The following is a 21,253-nucleotide window of genomic DNA, read 5'->3' on the forward strand; positions in this document are numbered from 1 at the left end:
ACTTCTTCAGATACTAAGAAGTGTGCATGCACACGAAAGCTTATACCTAGAACAAACTTAGTTGGTCTCTAAGGTGCTACTGGATTATTATTTTTAAAAAATTATTTCGTTTGTAGAGGTACTGCGTCAGACCAACGCGGCTACCTCCCTGACTCTGCAAACGAATAACAGGCGCGCCCCCGGTGGCCCTGAGGGCCCCGCTCTCAAAGCGCCCGCTGGCTTTCAAGAGCCTTTCGACAAAGTACCTCACCAACTACTCCCGTGTAAGCTTAGCAGTGAAGGAATAAGAGGAGCTGCTTTCGCTGCGGTTCCCGCGTCGCAGGGGGTTGAATCAATTCCATGATTCTAAGAGCAAGAGAGGGCCTCTTCCGGATCAGGAGTTGGCTAAGTTTCTGGAAGCAGGGAGAAATGGATCCGGCCGCCAATGGAGAGATGTAGAAAGTGGAGTCCCCCAAGGATCGGGACCTGTGCTTTCTAAACGACCCTAGAGTTATAGATGAGCGGCGAAGTGGCCACGTTTGCTGGAGGCACTAAACTGTTCAGGGTTCGTTGTAACCAAAGGGAGATTATGAATCTCTACAGAAAGACCTCTCCAAACGGAGCGAATGGGCGGCAAAATGACAAAGGCAATTCATTGTAGACAAGTGTCTACAATACACGGGGGCGAAAAGTCTTTTTTTTAATAATAATTTTTATTAAATTTCCATTTAACAATCCAATCATGTCTCATTCATTAATCCAAATTATGCCAATACATATCATAAAGTCCAAATATTTTGCCGATTTTTTAAAATTTTTGTTGAGGGTACTCATGCTTCGAGCTCAGAAGGGTCCAATTCTCTCATATTTCTGCTGCTTCGATGTTCGCAAGTCCCGTCTTCCAATCTTCTGGATTGGAAAAGTCTTAATGTCACATATGTTTATGGAGTCTGAACTGGCAGAGACTGGCCAGGATCGCGACGTTGCGGTCCTAGTGGAGATACGGTTAAAGATGCGCCTTCTGCGCGCGGCAGCTGTGGAAAAGGCAACCTCCGCGCTAAGAATCATTATTGACAATAAAGCTGCCCATATCATAATGCTATTATTCAACTCTATGGGGCGACCGCAGGATATTGTTTGTAGAGCTGGTAAATGTTCAGGAAAGGGCCACAAAATGATCAAGGCGCTGGAGCGACGGCCCTATGGGGGAAAGTTGCGTGTTTGAGACTGTTTGGTTTAGAGAAAAGGCAAATAAAATGAGACATGGGGAAAGTTTATAATATTACGCACGGCCTGGAGAAAGTTTTTTCCTGCCTCTCTCACGAAACTCGAACGGGAGCCGAATGTTGGAAGATTCGGGACAGAAAGAAAGTCCTTCTTCACGCTGCGCAAGAGTTGAACTATGGAACTCGCTGCCACAGGAGGCAGGCGAGGGGCACCAGCTTGGATGGCTTGGCAAAAAGATCGTATCAATTCATGGAGGAGGAGGAGCGGGCCTATCGAGGGCCACCAGCCACGAAGGCTCATCTCTGCCCTCGCTCCTGGGCTCGGATCCTGCTTGCTGGTTTCCTAAGGGTATCTGGTTGGCCACTGTTGGCTTTTCTGATGTTCTTACATTCGTCTTTCCTCGCCGACGCCCCCAAGGACAGCTGCCTTCTCTCTCCGTTCCTCTACGCGCCTCACTCCATCCTCGGGGGTTCGGCGGAGCAGGCTCTCACCCTCCCCAGTCGCTCAACTCTGCGGGTCCCTGGCAAGGGGGCTCCAGGGGGCTGCCTGGGCGTGGCCCGTGGCCGCCCAGCGGCGCCCATCCCCGTCACCGTTGCTGGGATGCCGGCGGCGCCCCCCGCGCAAGACCAGGGGAGGCTTACAGCTGCCCCCCACATTCCTCTCGGCCCCCAAACAGGCACTCCAGAGTCTGTGAACTGTGCTCTGCCTGGGAGGGCCCATGCCTGCTCCGGATAGTCCTCACAACCCGCTTGCGGAGTAGCCCAGTGTCCCCTAAATATATACTGTATTATTTTCACAATAATTCCTTTTGGTACAGCCGCTTTTTTACGGATCTTCTCAATAGGCTCACTGAAAATTACATTACAAAAACTTCATTCATTCATTCTGATTTTGGGAGGATATTATTGGGTTGTTTTTATTTTGATTATATATATTGTGGTTTGTATGTTGATCTTTTCTGTGAACCGCCCTGAGACCTCTGGGTATAGGGCGGTATATAAAATCAATAAATAATCATTATCATCATCATCATTATTTTGCGTCCCCTCGGCTCGGTACCCTGCGCTGCTCTCCTTCGGTGTTTTGCGCCTGAGCTCCAGAGGAGGGTGTCTAACTTGACGCTGCATAACGCCATTAAAGATGACACGTGTGTGAGGGTCCCTGGGACGTGAGAACTTGGCCCCGTCAAAGCACAAAAGCCGGAGACAGGCGCACCCCGCACCCTGCACCTCCCCGCCCCACAAGCGTCAGCCCCAAAGGCTTTCCAGGGGAGGGGAGGGCCGTTCGTGCGGGCGGGCCCATGCGGAGCCAAGGCGGGAGTGCCTCTGAGCAGGGGCAGAGTGCCGTCCCCTCGGAGAGGGAGAGTTTTTCTAGACGGCGGTGGGGCGGGTGCACGTGAGCACGTGCAGAGTGGTCTGGAGCAGCTCTGGCGGGAAGGACGGGCGGCCCTCTTGCCCGCCGAAGGAGTCATGCTGCTCCACGTCAAGGGCCCGGCGCGGGCGGGGGGGGGGGGTACGGGTGTTGTAGGGCGGCTGGCCGTTCCCTCCCCCACTTGGGGGGCGGAGTCCTGGCCCCACGGCTGGGAGGGCGGGAGCCTCCGCCCCGGGACAGGTGTGGTCTTCGGGGCCCCACTTCAGCAGGCGGCGGTCGCCCCGACGACCTTTCTTAGTTCTTTCCTTATTTTATTCGTATTTTTAAAAACAACTTTTAACAGGCAGCGGCCAGGCGCTTCCCCGCGCGATAACTTCCTTGTGTTCACTCTGAAAGCATCCGATAATCCTTCCCCCCCCCCCATAAAAGGATGCTTATTCCCAGGTGCCTCAGGGCAGCAAAAAGCAGAAAATGTGCATAGATGTCTTCGCTCTTTTAAACAGGGCCAAAGCTTGGCAAGCCTCACCCTCTGTAGTCTACAATATCAGAACCGTAGAAGCCGCAGAGCAATGAGCCAGGGGTCTCCTTCATGCCAGCCCCATCCCCGCCTTCCTCTTCTCCTGCCCTCCCCAGATGTTGCTCCTCGACGGGATCCCCGGGAGAGCCCTCTCCCCGCCGGGTCAGGCTGCCTCTGAGGGTGAAGGGACCGCAGCCCTCTCCGTCGAGTTTCTGCCCGGGCTCCGCTGCGTTGGTTTAGTGAAGAACGCGGAGGACTTGGTGGGGTGGCGGTGGGGAGAAAGGGGTCTCAGCGGGCACTGGACTCCGTCTTCCCTCCCCTCCCCCCCCCTCGGAGGTGCCTGCGGGACGGACGGGGCTACGGGGGAGTTGGGGAGGCGGTTGTGGCGTGCGCTCCCTCGGAAGTGGAAGGGAGAACTGCCGAGGCGGCGGCGGCTGTCTCTTCTCGGTCTCCCCCACCCTTTTCCCTGCGATGCTCACTTGAGGCTTTCTCGCCCCCTTGGCGTATCTGCTCCCCCTGAGACCCCTCCCCGCGTCTCCCACGCATGGGACCCCCTCCCCACGCCAGAAAAGTGAAGGACGCCGGAGCGAGGTTCACGCATTTTATTGCTCAGTGGCACAGCGGAGGCGGAGTGCCCGAGACGGGGGGCAAACGGCAGCTCCGAGGCGAGGGGGCGGGCAGCGGGGGGCTCATCTGTACTTCTCGGTCAGCACGTCGCTCACCAGGCAGAGGAGCTTGTCAAAGGCCTTGTAGGCCAGGGCGTTGTACTCTCCGCGGAGGCTGGAAGCCATTGTCACGTGGAGGCACCTGGTCAGAAACTGCAAAGGAGAGAAAGAGAGAGACGGGGGTCAGGTGGGGGGTCGGCCAGGTGGGGGAGGGTCGAGGGAAGACCCAAGGCGCGCCCCTCCCGGCCCTCGTCCGCCCCGTCGGCGCGCTTGCCTTGAAGTTGACGGGGTCCACGCGGAGGTTGTAGGCGTGCAGGTCGCTGAGATCGGACAGGCAGCCGCGGATGTTGTCAAGGTTTTTGATGACGCAGTCGAGGGCCTTGGTGATCTTCTGGCCGTGGCGGTGAATGTCGTTGGAGCCGGGGCACAGGTCGAAGTGCGAGAAGTAGATCTTGGACTGCATGTAGACCTGGAAAAGCCTGCGGGGAGGGAAGGGGGCCGTCAGGAAAAGGGACGGGGCGGGAGGAACCAGACTGGGCTTCTCTCCCTTGGCCGCCCCGTCGAGCCTACCTGGTCATCGCTTCGCCGCCTAGATCCTCGTGCTCGGGGGCCAGTTTGGACCAGCAGCTCTTGATCAGCTTGCATTCCTCAGCAGTCAGCCCCATCTTGGCAGCAGGCAGGAGGTCGAGTTGCTCTGTAAGTCCCAGGAGGTGGCGGAGCTGGGAGTCCTGCAGGGGCCGCCGCTTTTATAGCGGCCCGCGCTGCCCTCCTCGGCCCGCCCCCGCTTATCTTATCGCCCCGGGACTGCCGGAGAGGTCGGCTGCGCGGCGGAGCAGCCAAACCCACTAATGGCGCAAGGAGGGGCCTCGGCGACGGCGGACAGAGCTCAGCTCCCGCCTTGGCGGCCGAAAGAGCCGGTACTACGGGGGAAGAGCCGTCTATGCTGAAGAAACGGCTGGATCCGTGCAGCCTCCTGTTTTCACGGTGGACACCCAGGTGCCTCTTGCAGGAAACGCGCAAGCGGCATCCGAGCACAAGAGCGCTTCCCGCTCCGAACAGCGGCTGCCCTTCAGAAGCTTTTATGCCTCCACCGTTAGCCCTCTCTTCCTCCCTGAATTTCTCGGCTCCTTGTTTAAAGCCATCCCACTTGGACCGAGGGAGCCTTCTGCTGGGGCACGTGGCAAGTGGGGAGAGGACACGGGACTTCAGGCGCTGCCAAAGTTCAGACGACCAAAGAACCCGGGAGGATGCCCCGAGTCTTTTCGCGACGCGGGAGAGGCCGGCGGCATATAAATCCGACCGCCCCCCATCCCAAAATAAAACACGCAGGGGATTTACGGTATCCGTCTAAAAAAACTCTCGAGACGCCCCAGTCGGTGGCATGAGGGCCACGCAGGAGAGCAATTGGGGTCAGGCTGATGCGTAAAGCGCATATTGCTAAGTTCAGCCGGGCAGGAAAAGGTGTTTTTCCGCTTTAGATCAAGCTGGAGAGAACTGCAGTACAGTGGTACCTCAGGTTACATACACTTCAGGTTACACACTCCGCTAACCCAGAAATAGTGCTTCAGGTTAAGAACTTTGCTTCAGGATGAGAACAGAAATCGTGCTCCGGCGGCGCAGCGGCAGCAGCAGGAGGCCCTATTAGCTAAAGTGGTGTTTCAGGTTAAGAACAGTTTCAAGTTAAGTACGGACCTCCGGAACGAATTAAGTACTTAACCTGAGTGAAATATACTCAGAGTCGCAAAGTGATTTCATGCTCTTTATTCAGCTCATAGTGGTGAGGAGGAATGAATAAATGTCCCCTCACAGTATCTGCTTTATATACATTATTTACACAATGGGCTGCACATGATTGGCTAATTCTGGAATTCTACTGTAAGCCAATCAGGTTGTGGATTCACTTCTATCTGGAGCAGGATTGGGTGGTTCCTGCCAACCAATCATACTGCTGCATTGTTCTAGGACCAATCAGACTGCTGCATTCTGAATCCTATTGTTCTAGGACCAATCAGACTGCTGCCTTTTGGATCCTATTGTTCTAGGACCAATCAGACTGTTACAGTTTGGATCCTATTCAACTCAGTACATAACACCCCTCCCCTCTAAGTTCCAGTCCTGCCCGGGAGGTCGCATTCATAGTCCTCAAGGTATGCCGGCGGCCTACGTGTGCGTTGTGGCCTGGGGTGTTCCCTGGTCCGGGCTCCGGGTTCTGGCTCGTGTTCCAAGGATGCTGGCTGTGATGCGGCTGTTTGGTCTGGTGCAACCGGCTCGCTCAGTCGTGGTTCTGGTTCCGGTGTCCTTTCGGCCTCACGGGTCCTCTCTGTATTTACTGATTCTGCCTCTCCTGCTGGCCCCTCCTGCTCTATGGGCCTCACTGCCCCGCTGTTCCCTTGGGACTCCTCTGACCTGTCCTCCTCCTGGTTTTCTCCCGGGAATCGTCGCCGTATCTGGTCGCAGTGGCGGCGCCAGCATTGCCCCCCATCCGTTAGCACCTCGTACGACACGGGGCCAGTGACCCTGGTGATTGTGGCGGGTACCCATGCTGGGCCTGCCCCAAAATTCTTTGCGTACACTGGGTCCTGGGCCTCGAAGGTCCGGGGGTTCCTGCCTTCCCCCACCACTACCTCATCCTGAGCTCTATCGGGGTGAAGGCGGTCCAATCTGATTGCAAGGCGCCGACCCATTAGTAGTTCAGCGGGGCTCCGGCCAGTCGTTGAGCTGGGGGTGCTGTGCTGTGCTAGAAGGAATGTGGCAAGGCGGTACTCCCAGTCCCCTTGCGTCATGCGGCGAAGGGTGTCCTTGGTGGTCCGCACCATGCGTTCTGCTTGGCCATTGGTGGCAGGGTGGAACGGCGCCGAACGGATGTGGCGGATGGCGTTCTGCGCTGTGAAGGTTTGGAATTCTCCTGACGTAAATGCAGTCCCGTTGTCTGAGACGAGAGTGTCAGGGAGCCCGTGGGTTGCAAACAGCCTGCGTAGTACCCGGATGGCTGCGGACGTGGAAGTGGACGGTACCAGTGCGACTTCCAGCCATTTGGTGTAGGAGTCCACCACTATGAAGAATGTTTTCCCCTGAAAGGGGCCAGCGAAATCCACATGCAGGCGTGACCATGGTGCTCGGGCGGACTCCCAGGACTGGACTGGGGCCCTTGGGGGATCTGGGCGGGATTCTTGGCAGGCCTGGCAGTGTTTGACCCAGGCCTCTATCTCTCCATCGATCCCCGGCCACCACACATAACTCCTGGCAAGGGCCTTCATTCTTACTACCCCTGGATGTGTCTCGTGTAGGGCTGTGAGGACCCTTTTGCAGAGGGGCTGGGGAACAACGACTCTGCTTCCCCATAACAGGCACCCCTTGTGGGCCGACAGTTCATGTTTGCGGGTTGTGTAGCCGGCGAATTCTGGCCCGGGGCTGCTGCTGGGCCATCCCCTCCACACCCAGTCCAGGACCCGGGAGATGACCCTATCTTTCTTGGAATGGTGTGCAACTTCTTGTGCCTGAATGGGGCGGTCGGGAAGCAGCTCCAGGCTCATAACCTCTTGTGCAGGTGCTGGGTCAGGGCCTGTTTCCGGTAGTGGTAGCCTGCTGAGGGCGTCCGCATGGCCCATCGCCTTCCCAGGTCGGTGAATCAGTGCATACTGGTAGCTGGCAAGGAAAATTGACCACCTGAGGACGCGAGGAGACAGCACTTGGGGGGTCTGCTTTTCGGGGGCAAACAAGCCAAGCAACGGCTTGTGGTCAGTCACCACGGTGAAGGGCCGCCCGTACAAGAAATCATGGAATTTTTTTACTCCCTTTACGATTGCCAGACCCTCCTTGTCGATTTGCGAGTAGTTCCGCTCGGTTGTGTTGAGTGTCTGGGAAAAGTACGCCACCGGTACCTCTCTTCCATCCGGGAGTTGGTGCCCCAGGACGGCTCCAATGCCATAGGGTGAGGCGTCGCATGCTAGCACCACCGGCAGCCTCTCGTCGAAGTGTGCCAAGACCGAGTTTGAGACAAGCAAGTCCTTGACTGCCTGGAATGCGGCCTCCTGGCGCTGGCCCCACACCCAAGGGGCCCGCTTGTCCAGGAGTCTGTGTAGGGGCTCCGCTACCGCCGCCTTGTGGGGAAGGAAGGAATGGTAAAAGTTCAATAGTCCCAAGAAGGCCTGAAGTTCAGTCTTGCTCTTGGGCGCTGGGGCATCACAAATGGCCCGTACCTTGTCCCCAGTCGGGTGGACCCCTTCTGCGTCCACCATAAATCCCAGAAAGTCCACCTGAGGCACTCCTAGTAGACATTTTTCCCGCTTCACCTTGAGACCCGCCGTCTGGAAACGGTGCAGAACGGTGCGGAGGCGGTCCTCAAACTCCTCTGGTGTGGGGCCGGCAATCAACACATCATCGAAGAAGGGGGTGACGCCAGGAATCCCTTTAAGGAGAGAGTCCATTATATTCTGGAATATGCCTGGTGCCACGCTGACACCGAATTGCAGCCGCTTTACCCTGAACGCTCCTCTGTGCGTCACAATCGTCTGTGCCTCTGCTGTGGCCTCATCTACTGGCAGCTGTTGATATGCTTGGGCCAAGTCCAGCTTGCCAAAAATTTTCGACCCAGCCAGGGTGGCAAGGACATGGCTGACCACTGGCACTGGGTATGCGTGGGCCGTGAGGGCCTTGTTTATGGTACATTTGTAGTCTGCGCAGATGCGGACCGAACCATTAGGCTTGACGGGTGTGACGATTGGGGTTTCCCAGGGAGCATTAGGCACCGGCTCCAGCACTCCTTGCTCTACGAGTCGGTCCAATTCCTCGTCTATACGGGGTTTCAAGGCGAACGGGACCCGGCGGGCCTTGAGCCTGACCGGTCGTACTGCGGGGTCAAGCTGTAGCGCAATGGGGGGGCCCGTATACTGTCCCAATTTCCCATCGAAAACCCCTGGAAATTCCTTGCATATGGCGTCCACGTCCACTTGTAAGCTAGTGTGGTTCACCCCGGTGACAGCTAGCCCCAGTGGTCCAAACCATGCCAATCCCAGTAAGCTAATGTAGGGGCCCTTGACCACAAGCAAGTCCAGTTGCCGCGTCCGCCCTCGGTATTGCACCCTGAAGGTCCCCACCCCCATTGTGGGGACCTTACGTTTCTGGAAGTCCCGGAGGGTGAATGGGGCCGGCCTGAGTTTGGGACCCCCAGTGGGACGCAGTTTCCTTAAGGTCCTTGCCGAGATTATGGATAGAGTTGAACCCGTGTCAAGCTCCATGCGGCATGGGGCCCCCTCTATCTGTACCTCTACATAAATTTTCTCTACGTTGGGGTGGGGCAACTGGTATACCTGGAAGTCCGTGAGCTCCGTCGAGTTGCCTTGGTGCGTTGGGCCCCGGGACCTGGGGCTCTTGGATTGGTCATCTGATGCCTGGTGTCGGGTGGGCCGAGCCCGACACACCCGGGCGATGTGTCCCGATTTTCTGCACTGCCTGCACTCTGCGTTGCGGAAATGGCAGGTCCTCCTCTCGTGACTCTCCCCGCAGCTTGCGCAGTTCCCTCCTTCTCGTCGAGGCAGCTGTGGTCTGTGCGCTGCTTGAGTGCGCTGCTGTACTCGGTGCACCTCCTCCCTGTCGGATCCTGAGTCGTCGGTGAGGTCTTCATGGTGGACCCTCGGTTGGGATGGCAGGCTCGGCCGTGCCTCTTGGGTCGACCTCTCGGCAGCTTCTGTTGCCAGGGCCTCCTCCAGAGCGACCTGGAACGTTAGGCCCTTCTTAGCGTAGAGGCGCCGTTGCAGCTTCTCATCCTTCAGGCCACCGACGAGGCGGTCACGAAGCATGTTCTCCAGCTCTGAGAAGTTGCAGAACCGGGCGGCTTGGCGGAGAGAGGTCACAAACCCAGTTATGGTTTCCCCAGGGGCTTGCCGCTTTGCGTAGAAGGCATTTCGACGAGCCACCACTGAGGGCTGCGGCGAAAAGTGCCCCTTCAGCTGTTCCATTATTGTTTTGTATGGAACAGTAGCGACGTCTTCAGGCGCAAGGAGAGCCCGGGCGATTTCAAACGTCTCCTCTCCGCAGACGCTGAAGAATATCGCCCTCTTCTTGGCGTCTTCTTCGTCGGTGACCCCTTTGGCTTCTAGGAGGAAGGTGAAACGGGAGGCGTACGCTTCCCAGTCTCCAGATGCTGGGTTGAATGGCGAGAAGCTGCTGGTGGCTGCCATTCTGAGTTCCTTGTGCCCCGGAGCTGAAGCCTGGATACACGGTGCGAGGCAGCGGTGCGGCAGTTGGCGGTGCTGCGGTGCTGTGTGTGGCAGTCAGCTCAGCGGGATCCCACCTTCGTCGCCAGTGAAATATACTCAGAGTCGCAAAGTGATTTCATGCTCTTTATTCAGCTCATAGTGGTGAGGAGGAATGAATAAATGTCCCCTCACAGTATCTGCTTTATATACATTATTTACACAATGGGCTGCACATGATTGGCTAATTCTGGAATTCTACTGTAAGCCAATCAGGTTGTGGATTCACTTCTATCTGGAGCAGGATTGGGTGGTTCCTGCCAACCAATCATACTGCTGCATTGTTCTAGGACCAATCAGACTGCTGCATTCTGAATCCTATTGTTCTAGGACCAATCAGACTGCTGCCTTTTGGATCCTATTGTTCTAGGACCAATCAGACTGTTACAGTTTGGATCCTATTCAACTCAGTACATAACACTGAGGTACCACTGTACGTGGCTTTTCCCTCCTACCCAGAAAAAGGGGTCGAGAAATCCTTGAAAGGCAACCAGGAGACACATGCCGAGGCCGAGGGTGTGTTTTCAGTCCCCGAAACGAGCTCCTCTTTCTCACACGCAGAGAGCTATTCCTGGTTCTCCCCTCCGCACCAAAAACAGCCTTCATTTGTTCCTATAGCCTTAATTTGAAAGCTCTTGTTAAACAATTCGGGACCACAAAAAGCGCTGGTTTTGTTTTCTGCAACCAAGCGGTATATCATTGTTATGAAAGAAACAAAGACCTATCGGAGATCTACCGCGAATCACTCAGTAGATCCTGATCTCCCCCTGCTCCCCCCAACACACCACTTCCCCCCTCCCATCCCCCGACGTGGTGCCAGGAGGTTCTCAGCCTAGCCGTCCTCACAGGGTTGTGGTGGGGATTAAATGGTGGAGGGGAGGAGGACCGCGTAGAGCACCTAGAGATCCTTGGAAGATATTCATGAAATAAATAAATACAATATAGCAAAAAGGAAAAAGAGCATAAAAATCTCTTTGGAATGAAACATTCTGAGGACCTAACTGCACAGTACATTAAGTGAGTGGTTCTGGGGTTGTTGTTTTTTAAAGCTGATATGGGGAGGCAGTTTTGCAACAGGACTATAGTGCTTGAGGAAAGGAAGTTTCATCTTTTGTACCACAGTCCTGGAAGGACACAGAGAGCCCAGCAACAGGTGACCTGGGAACGTCAGGCAGCCCTAGCCAGAACCAAATGGACCTCTGGCACCTCCTGCCCTGCCATGCTGTGTCTTGAGCCCTTGTCCAGCTCCGAGGGCCTTCTGGCGGTTCCCTCCCTGCGAGAAGCCAAGTTACAGGGAACCAGGCAGAGGGCCTTCTCGGTAGTGGCGCCCGCCCTGTGGAACGCCCTCCCACCAGATGTCAAAGAGAAAAACAACTACCAGACTTTTAGAAGACATCTGAAGGCAGCCCTGAAGCTTTTAATGTTTGATGTATTACGGTATTTTAATATTTTGTTGGAAGCCACCCAGAGTGGCTGGAGAAGCCCAGCCAGATGGGAGGGGTATAAATAAATTATTGTTATCATCATCATCATCATGTGGGCTCTCTAGTAGTAGTAGTAGTAGTAGTAGTAGTAGTAGTAATAATAATAATAATAATAATAATAATAATAATAATTTATACCCCACCCATCTGACTGGGTTTCCCCAGCCACTGGGCAGCTCCCAACAGAATATTTAAAACACAATAAAATATCAAACATTAAAAACTTCCTTAAACAGGGCTGCCTTCAGATGTCTTCTAAAAGTCAGATAGTTGTTTATTTCCTTGACATCTGATGGGAGGGCGCTCCACAGAGCGGGTGTCACCACCGAGAAGGCCCTCTGCCTGGTTCCCTGTAGCTTTGCTTCTCGCAGGGAGGGAACCGCCAGAAGGCCCTCGGAGCTGGACCTCAGTGTCTGGGCTGGACGATGGGGGTGGAGATGCTCCTTCAGGTCTACTGGGCCGAGGCCATTTAGGGCTTTCAAGGTCAGCACCAACACTTTGAATTGTGCTCGGAAACGCACTGGGAGCCAATGCAGGTCTTTCAGGACCAATGTATATGGTCTCGGTGGCCGCTCCTAGTCACCAGAAGTGGCAGACACATACCATGGACACATGTCAGGCCTGGCAACAGAGCTGCAATGGGGGCAGCAAGAGTGGAGGGAGCTGCTGGGGACCAGGTGAGCATGTTTACACAAGCACATTCCCTTTCTGTCTCTGCCTTAGGGGGAGGAAGAGTGAGAGGGAGGCCCAGGCAGCAGTAGTGTTTTGGGTTCTTTCACACAGGGGCAGTACCAATGGCAATACTCATCAACTGGGGGTGGGTGGCCCCTCAAAATATTTTTAGGGGGTCCAAGAGCCCTCAAACCCTAGGAGTTGGTGCCCATGCACTGTGTGAAGAAGAGTTTCTCTGTCCTGAATCTCAGGTGAACAGGGAGCCGGGCACTGGCCAGCTCCAGACACTCTTGGCTGAAACTTATTTTCTCCATCCATTCAAGTCTGGGTTCAGGTCTGATTCTGGAACAGTCACCGTCAGGGACAGCCCACCCCATTTCGCCACCTGAGGCAAAAAGGGGAAGGTGTTGCAGGCTTGGTTGTGCAGTGACTTTTGGCGAGATCTCCCTGGAAGCAGCCGCCACAGCCGCAGGACCCTGGCAGTGTGGCAGCAGGCCCCATGGGATTCTTCTGCCCGAGGCAGGCTGCTTCTTCACTTCTTCACTTTGCCCTGGTCACTGCCTGACTGTCCTGCTGCCTCAGGTCTTTGCTGAGAGAAGGGCAGGGTGAGGGCGAACTCCCTTTGACGCCTCTCCACAGCCTTCCATGCCATTTTCCCTGACATCCTCTTCCTGGAGAGTCCTCATGAGTCGCTGTGTGGCTCCTCCTGGCTTGGCCAATGCCGGAAGGGAACTTAATATTTCATGGATTTATTGCCAGATGTTGTTCAGAAAAGCAGGCCTCCTGGGGAAGGGGGAGCTGCAATTCTGAGCAGAGAAGCAGGAGGGGGGTCTTAACCCTTTCTCCACCATATTTTGCTCCAGAAAGGCCCTCTCCAAAGCTGCCTTTCCAGCTGCAAGGGTCTACATGTCTGTGCCCACTCTCAACAACTGGGCTCATTAAGGGCACCTGGGGGCCTGCTTCCCTGCTGCCAATTGCCAAAGAGGCCTGTGAGTGGTCGCCTTTGTGTGCATCCTCAGAACTCTCCATGCCAAAATGGCAAAATTGAATGGAAAGCTCAGAAATCAAGAATACAATAACTTTAGAAAAGAACGGGAAAAGTTTATAATTTATATACGAGACCACTGCAAGCAGGTTAAAACACTGGAAGGATTTTAATTACACTTGTAAAGTAACACAAACTGTGGATAATTCAGAAGGAAAGTATTTGGATAAATATTGATATGCAGATGTATTTATTTTTACTAGGACCCATGGAAGGGATGGAGGGAAGTCAAGAGATTCAGAGTAATCTCAATATTTGGATGAATTGATATTCAACAATATTTGTTGAATTGATGTTTGTTGTGTGTTTATATATATTTTTTAAATCAAATATAAATATTTTTTTAAAAGATATATGTATTTATTTATTCATTCAGAGTCCTAAATCACAAACAACCACCACAACTCCCCTTGGTTTGCTGGTTGCGAAGCACACATAGGGACGGGTGCTGCAAGAGCTCCTTGTTTATTTTTGAGCGGCTGAGAGAAAATCTCGCAAGCCTGAGCTTGAAGTGTAGGTTGGAAAGTCCCTCCCCCCCAAACAGCACAGAAATGTCTGGATGTTTCTTTTCCTCCAAACCCCCTGATCCCCCTCTGCACGACCCCTTTAGACAGCAGGCCTGGGGGCAAGGAAGGGCCCTTCCTTTTCCCCTTCTAGGGCAGCCCCTTTAGGAGTCCCCATCCATTCTGCTGCTGATTTCCTTCCCAGTGAAGAATTGGACTCTTTGGCCGGCAGAAAGAGCCAGAGTCGCTGGAGGCCTGAAGGAGGGAGCTGCCCCAAAAGTCCCCTCCCCTCAGCTATCTCCTCAGAGACACAGCCTGCCTTATCCTCCAGCTTGCAGGGGGTGGCCAGGCTGATAGGAGGAGAAGGAGCCTGGGCTCTCAGCTCACCCCTATCTCTGCGCAGAAAGCCACCCTGGCCTCATCCTGAGGGATGCTCCTGCCTTCTCACCCAACTGGCAGGTACGGACTCTGCGCTCCCTGCTGCTTCGGGTGCAGAGAGATGTCTTTTCGTGGAGGCAGCGGAGCTCAGGGCAGAACCCAGGAGGGCAGGATCCGTTCCTCAATCTGTCCAGTGCTGCTCTGACTGCCTCTTAAGCAAGGAGAATACATCGCAGTGAATGAATTAATTAAAAATCCACCCAAGTCCATTTTTGCTGACTGCATTGCAGTTCCTTGTTTTTCTGACCACACAGGCATTGTCCTCCCAGACTTCCCTGAGGATCTCAGATGGGAACTTCTCTTCTGGGGGACTCTGCAGTTGGGGATTCCACCTCCCCATACCATCTCCTGTAATTATTCTAGTTTCTTTAGCCTGCCAATTGAGGGATAAAGGGTGGGGCTGGCGAGCCTCCCCACACCCTCCCTGGGGCCCTCTTGAGCTGCTACTCTTAATGAGAACTTCCCAGACCAGACCTGGTCCTCATTTGACAGGAGCATCAAACTGAACAAAAACAGGATCTGCTTAGGGGTGTCAAGCCCAATGACCGCAGTGACTCATCTCCAGTAGGTCTGGCCCCTCATGAATCACTTGCTGATACTAAAGGCCTCCACCTCCCCACATCTGACTATGTCTCCTCCTCTCCAGGGTTCCCCCCCCCCCAAGCAATCTGAGACTATGCCTATGTGAAGCTAACTTCTCCACCGCCCTCTTCATGCCTCTCCTGATTCTGGGAGACCAGAAGGGAGGAGAAATTGTTGCAGCAGGAGGGGGAGACCCCTGTGCCTCTTCACCAGGTGGACTCATCTCTGCCTCTTGGCTTCCCTCCTCTCCTTGTTTCAGCTTCTGCCTCTGATTCTGGACTTCTCCTCTCTGCCACAGACTTTCCCAGCTTGCTAAACCCTGTTACCTCTTCCGCTTCTGACACCTCCTCTTCCAAGTCTCCTCCCTCTTACCAGCCATGTTGGCCCACCACCAGTCCCTGGGCTCTGAGCCGTCTTCCCTTGATGGTTCCCCAGCTGGTTCCTCCCATCATTCCTCTGCATCCAACCAGTTCATGGCATCATTCATCAGCCAGAAGATCACATTTGGGGTTTGGAGGAAACAGGTGGAGCCCAGCGGGTCAGGCAAGTCTCCTGCCAGGGCCAGGCAGGATGGGCACAGGAGGATGAGTTGTGTCCCCTTCCTCTATTAGGGGGTGGGGGCAAATGCAGCAGGCGGCAAGAATGTCGAGAGAAGGGGGGGGGGCGTGCTTGTCTGCTGCCGAGAAAGCACCCAAGTCTTATGGCACCTCAGGTTCCCACAGATTTAATGTGACAGAACCTTTCGTGGACTTCCCCGGAAGCATCAGCTGCATTTCCAGCTGGCAGGGAATTTAATCATTTTACATTGTTTTGTATGATTTGTGGTATTTTATGTACTGTATTGTGATTTGCTCCTATTTTTATCGATTATAGATGAACAATTCTTTATTGTAATTGATAAGTGTAAACTATTTATTACTTGCGGACGTTTAATTTCAGTGTTTACTTTTGGATTCTAATGCATTATTGCATACTGCTTTATTTGGTATAAGTTGTTTATTTTAAAGTTATTGTGACTTTTAATATAGGATCCGATTGTTACTATTAATGTTTGTTATTATTATTAGTGTTGGAAGCTGCCCAACCCAGCCAGATGGGCAGGGTATGTATGTATGTATGTATGTATGTATAAATAAATAAATGTGGGTGCAAAACCTCCTCTGCCATGGGGGCCACAAAATGCCAAAGAGCAGCTCTGGGTGATGATGTCCCTAGCTTTGCGATGCTTTTTTTCTTTTTTTAAAAAAGATCTAATTTGTTGCTTTTTCACATCCAATAAACGTAAGTTAAAATGCAATCAACTAACCTGTCATTTCTTTACCTGCCTTCAGGTGCCAGGCAAAAACTCTTCTCCCGGGCCTTTGGCCTCTTAACCTGTGCGTGTCTAGGGAGGGGCTGGTCTTGCTTTGCGTGATGGTGCTTTGCATTTGTGTTTCCATTCTGCATACCAACCTGCAATCCTCGCCTGAAGGGCTGCATCTAAAATATTATTATTATTATTTAGAAGACACCTGAAGGGAATTTTTTTAATGACTGATGTTTTAATATATTTTTAATCTTTTGTTGGAAGCCGCCCAGAGTGGCTGGGGAAACCCAGCCAGATAGGGAGGGTAGAAAATAATAATAATAATAATAATAATAATAATAATAATAATAATTTGTGTTGGCAGCTGCCCAGAGTGGCTGGGGCAACCCAGCCAGATGGGCGGGGTAGAAATCATAAATTACTCTTATTCTTATTGACTAACCATGGGGAATTCTTGGGAAATCCGCTTCAAGCTCGCTCAGCCCCCTCCCCACTCTCTGGACTACCACTCCCGGCGTGCCTTGCCCCCAGCCGCGCTGGCCGACGGGAGCCGTAGTCCAGAGGGCGGGGACCGCGCATGCTCCTCCGGCGAGCCACGTGACCCTCGGCGCCTGCGCGGTGGCTGGGTGGCTCGGCGGGCGAGGATGGGCGAGAGCTCGAGCCCCATCAGCGTCATCCTGGTCAGCTCCGGCAGCCGCGGGAACAAGCTGCTCTTCCGCTTCCCCTTCCAGAGGGGGCCCGGCAGCCCCGCCGCCCACACCGGTGAGGAGGAGCCGCTGCCCGGGACCCCGCGCGCCCGCGTTCACACGTGCACCACAAGCACACGCGACACCCTGACACGCGAGTGGGAAAACGGCGGGGGGGGCTGGGGGCGACGCGGGAGGGGAGCCTCCTCCCTGAGAAGAGGTCTGGGGGGGGCACACAGCATCTGCCAGGGAGGATTTAGCTGGGGTCAGACTAGATGACCCTAGGGGCCCCTCCGACTCTACAGTTCTGGGATGCCGTGGAAAGGAGGGACCTTCCCACCCAGGGCAGAATGGTCACTCTGCTCCCACAAGGAGAGGCCACGGCCACCGGTTTGGGGGCGCTGCAACTGTGATTCAGAATGGGGCGCGAGAGGTGGGGGCATTGTATGGGGCACGGCTGAAATTCCAGACCGCCCAGGTCTCCTTTCTGCCCCCCCCCAAGGGTGTGGGCCTGGCTGCCAACACGCTGCTAAGCTCCAGCAGCTCTGCCCTTGAACGCAGCAGGGCAGAAGGGGGCAAACTGAGAAGGAGCTGGCTGTGCCCCCCCCGACAGCCTCCTTCCTGCCCCTCTGCCCCTCCCAAAGGGCACCAGCCGCCCCTGGTCCTGCCCCCGCTGCCTGAGGCAGCCTCCTTCCCAATCCGGCTGCTGCGCTCAGGTCCTGCTCGCTGGAAGACGCAGGAAGGGAGAGGGCTGTGGGGCCCAAGTCCTGCCCTGGGGGCTCCGCCTTGAGGCATCTGCCCCCCAGCAATACACTCATGGGCGCTCCGTGTCCCGGCAGCTGGCCAGTTGGCCATTATACTCTCTTCTTTTCCCCCTTGGGAAAAGGATCTTGGGAGGGCAGTTCCCCAGCTGAGGAGCACCCAGGGACAAGAAGAGTGTAATAAAAGCCTGGGTTGCTGGATCAGGCCCAAAGGGGCCCCTCAGAGCCTGGAATCCTCCCCGCAGCCAACCAGATGTCCCCTTTGGTCCCTCGCATGCCTCCTGACATGCCCTTTCCCTTCCAGCTGAGCTCTGATAGGCATCTCAATTGATTCTTGAGATCAGCCGTAAAGCCTTAGGGAGATGGCCGCCCGCCTAATACGTTGGGCTCAAGCCATGAGGTCCAAAGCGGCAACTTGAATTGTGCCACGGGCTCCCATTTCATATATAGCTCAGTCTGGATAGTTGGCCTAGGTGAAGATTTGACATTCATATCGCAAAAAGGTTTTTGATTTGCGTTTCTACTGAAACGAGGCTGCATTTTAATGTTGTATTTTAATCTTGTTTTTAAGTTGTATTTTAATCAATTATTTTTATACCTGGTGTTAGCCGCCGGAGCCCGGTCTTGGCTGGGGAGGGCAGGGTATAAATAAAATTTATTATTATTGTTATCATTATGATTATTATTATTTGCTAAGAATTAGGTGGAAGAGGTTTCTGCTCTAACCCAAACCTCTCTGGCCTTCTGGACTTCCCCCCTTTTCCTTTCCTAGGGAAACCAAGAAGCAGGTATGCCGTGAACAGTCTGGGCGACGGCGTCGAAGACCCAGATGGAGACTCCAGGTACGTAGGGCTCCTGTTCTCTTGAGCGCCAGCCCTCCTGCTGGTTGTCATGGGTTTGTGTAGAGAGCGTAAAAGACACCTTTGCACCTGGAACCTCACCAGGTGGGATGTGCTGGAGTCCCAGAGCTCTGGCATGTAGGGCAAAAGGGGCGTTGGCTGGCTGGCTTGGGGCTGCTTGGATCCTGATCAAAGCGGACCCTGACCATCGCGGCTGGGGTGGGGGGTCACCTGTGGCTCCGCAGGTGTGGCAGGGAGGCGTGGCTTTTAATGCCGGGGTGTCTATCTTGACTTATGAAAGAGGTCTCTAGCCAACCCAAGCATAAGACTCTTGCATGGGAAGTTCCTGCACAAGCCTTGCTTTATTATTTATTCATTTATCCATTCGTATATTGCCCTTCATCCGAGGATCACAGAGTGGTTTACATTATAAAAACACTAAAATGCATAGCGCAGTAACCAACAAAAACAATTACCCCCTCTCTCCAGTTTCAAAGGCCATAGATTGTTCAATTGGCCCTGGGAAAAGAGGAATGTTTTTGCCCAGCACCTAAAGATGCGTTGGTTGTTTGGTCCAAAAGAGAGCTGAGTTTCCTCTTTCCAGAAAACCAGAAAGTCATTGCAGTGGGCAGGCCAGAAATGTTCCCCTGAACCCTGATGCTTCCAGATAAAATAACATGAAAAGGCAATAAGGGTCTTCCTCTCTCACTTCCCCTTGAATTGGCAGCCAGGGAGTTTCCAGGTAAGCAGCAGGATGAGCCTCCCGTCTCCGCCTGGCCGGAATCAGGCCTCTGGGGCTTGTACTTGGTCACGTTTGTGATTGCAGTTCCCCAGTCATGCCGGGGCTGGGCTCACCTTCAGCGTGGGGCGGGGGGCATATCTGAAGGGGGCATCTTGGGGAGAAGAGGAGCATTGGTGGCAGGAAAGGGGCAGGACGGGGTTGGGGGGCTCCTGGAGCCCCTGATGCAGCAGCTCCCCTGGCCCCACTGATGGGGGATAGGGATAGGCTTGTGGGGGTTGCTGAATCCTGCTGCAGAGGCTGCCTCTTGCGCAGGACATAATAATAATAATAATAATAATAATAATTATTATTATTATTATTATTATTATTATTTATACCCCACCCTCCCCGGCCAGAGCCGGGCTCAGGGCAGCTAACACCAATAAAATTACAGTAAAAATATAATAAAGGTAAAGGTACCCCTGCCCGTATGGGCCAGTCTTGACAGACTCTAGGGTTGTGCGCTCATCTCACTCTAGAGGCCGGGAGCCAGCGCTGTCCGCAGACACTTCCGGGTCACGTGGCCAGCGTGATGAAGCTGCTCTGGCGAACCGGCACCAGAGCAGCACACGGAAACGCCGTTTTCCTTCCCGCTAGTAAGCAAAAACCAATTTAAAACCAATTTAAGATACAGGTTAAAATGCAATTTAAAATGCAGCCTCATTTTAAGAGTAGCCCATAAATCAAAACCAAAACCATAAGGGGAGGGAAACATGAGGGTCAGACTGACTCCAAACCAAAGGCCAGGCGGATCAGCTCCGTCTTGCAGGTCCTGCGGAAAGATAGGCATGAAGGTTGCTGCCACTGTTCTGGGCTAGCACAGCCTGTCAGTGTGGGGAGACAGTGCCTCCCTTGGGGCCTTCATCTGCTGGGCAGTGATGCCCACCCATGGCATGGGCGGGGTTGCCTCCTGTGGCCCAAGGATAAGGGGTGCCTAATAATAATAATAATAATAATAATTTATTATTTATTCCCCAGCCACTCTGGGCGTTTGATTCATCAAACATTAAAAGCTTCCCTAAACAGGGTTGCTTTCAGATGTCTTTTAAAGATAAGGTAGCTGCTTATTTCCTTGACATCTGGTGGGAGAGCGTTCCACAGGGCGGGCGCCACCACCGAGGAGGCCCTCTGCCTGATTCCCTGTAACCTCACTTCTCACAGGGAGGGAATCCCCAGAAGGCCCTCGGTGCTGGACATCACGGCTTTAAAGGGCTTTAAAGGTCAGCAGCAGCACTTTGAATTGTGCCCGGAAACGTCTTTCAGGACGGGTGTTGTGGTCTCAGCAGCCGCTCCCAGTCCCCATTCTAACCCCAGCCAGGCTTTCAGGGTGTGTTTCTCCCTTGAGGCGCTAGGCAAGGGCTCGTTCTCCAAGGAGCCTTTATTTATTTCAATATGTGGACAGTCCCCTAACCTCCAGCTGCCCAGTTTTGCAGCGTTGACGTTTTTGTGCCTTGCGTGACTTTGCCTGGTTGATTCTTGTGTTCTGTTTCCGCGTGGTGCTCATAGCCCCTGTTCCTGTTTTCAGAGAGCCCTGTCCGCTCACTGATGAGCAGGTGGTGTCGGGGTAAGACCAAACCTTCTCCGCCAGCAGCGCCTCTCTCTCTCTCTCGAATGGCTTCCCTGTCTCCACCATCTTCTCCTTCTCCTCGCACTTTGTTGCTCACTTCTCTTTCCCACCAAGCTGCAAATGTCACGGAACCACACGCTGGTGCGCAGGGAGGCCGGCAAAGGGCCTGAGAAACAGGCAGGTCAGCCAGGAAGGAAATTGTTGCTCAGGGTCCCAGACCCCAAGGGCAGGGCTGGGGGGGGGGAGAGACCCCCTGTGCCTGACACCCCAGTCAGTGCAGGCACCCCTGGACTACACGGCCCATCAGTCTGACCCAGGAGAAGGCTGTTGCCTGCGTTTCTGAAGGCCTTTCCGCCCCATAGCTGGAAGAAACAGCTACGCTGTGCTTTGCAGTGAGTGGGGAACTGATTTTTCCACGGAGACAAAAAGGTCATGTTTTCCCTCTGAAGGCATTTGGGGGACACACTTGTCTGAAGACTGGCTGCTCTGCTCCAGTATGCAGGATGCAAGCTGACCGGCCTGCAATGCAGACAGTGTGAGGCTCCTGTCGCCCTCCTTTTGCCTCTTCGTGACAAA

General features: G+C 54.1%; 2 protein-coding genes and 1 long non-coding RNA gene across 5 annotated transcripts in view; 1 reads left to right on the top strand and 2 right to left on the bottom strand.

Moving 5' to 3' along the window:
• NPRL3 (NPR3 like, GATOR1 complex subunit) overlaps positions 1-21,253 on the top strand; it is a 36,010-nt gene that overhangs the window by 1,476 nt on the left and 13,281 nt on the right. Inside the window, exons 1-3 of one of the 3 annotated variants that reach the window (XM_080981603.1) lie at positions 16,663-16,805; positions 18,263-18,332; positions 20,636-20,674. In XM_080981603.1, the coding sequence (XP_080837729.1) occupies positions 16,688-16,805; positions 18,263-18,332; positions 20,636-20,674 (227 nt within the window). In that variant the 5' untranslated portion in view covers positions 16,663-16,687. Of the gene's footprint in view, positions 1-16,662; positions 16,806-18,262; positions 18,333-20,635; positions 20,675-21,253 lie in introns of those variants that run through there. The other 2 variants (XM_080981604.1, XM_080981605.1) reach the window with 2 other exon arrangements.
• Positions 672-3,672, bottom strand: LOC308463332. Its single transcript, XR_013979558.1, has 2 exons — positions 1,270-3,672; positions 672-1,179 (listed from the first exon to the last, which is right to left on the bottom strand). It is a non-coding gene; the product is annotated as an uncharacterized lncRNA (long non-coding RNA).
• LOC308463330 (hemoglobin subunit alpha-D-like) lies at positions 3,682-4,494 on the bottom strand. Its single transcript, XM_080981608.1, has 3 exons — positions 4,330-4,494; positions 4,034-4,238; positions 3,682-3,912 (listed from the first exon to the last, which is right to left on the bottom strand). The coding sequence occupies exons 1-3, from the start codon at positions 4,422-4,424 to the stop codon at positions 3,784-3,786; spliced, it is 429 nt and encodes a 142-aa protein (XP_080837734.1). The 5' UTR covers positions 4,425-4,494; the 3' UTR covers positions 3,682-3,783.

Source organism: Podarcis pityusensis (assembly GCF_964106645.2).
Source record: "Podarcis pityusensis genome assembly, chromosome: 14".
Classification (NCBI taxonomy): Eukaryota; Metazoa; Chordata; class Lepidosauria; order Squamata; family Lacertidae; genus Podarcis; species Podarcis pityusensis.

Excerpts from the sequence above, each read along its gene's own strand:
- LOC308463330 (XM_080981608.1), bottom strand. The coding sequence starts at position 4,424 with ATGGGGCTGACTGCTGAGGAATGCAAGCTGATCAAGAGCTGCTGGTCC. Across the intron at positions 4,239-4,329 it reads GGCGGCGAAGCGATGACCAG|GCTTTTCCAGGTCTACATGC; the intron begins GTAGGCTCGACG and ends CCCTCCCCGCAG. Across the intron at positions 3,913-4,033 it reads TGGACCCCGTCAACTTCAAG|TTTCTGACCAGGTGCCTCCA; the intron begins GCAAGCGCGCCG and ends TCTCCTTTGCAG.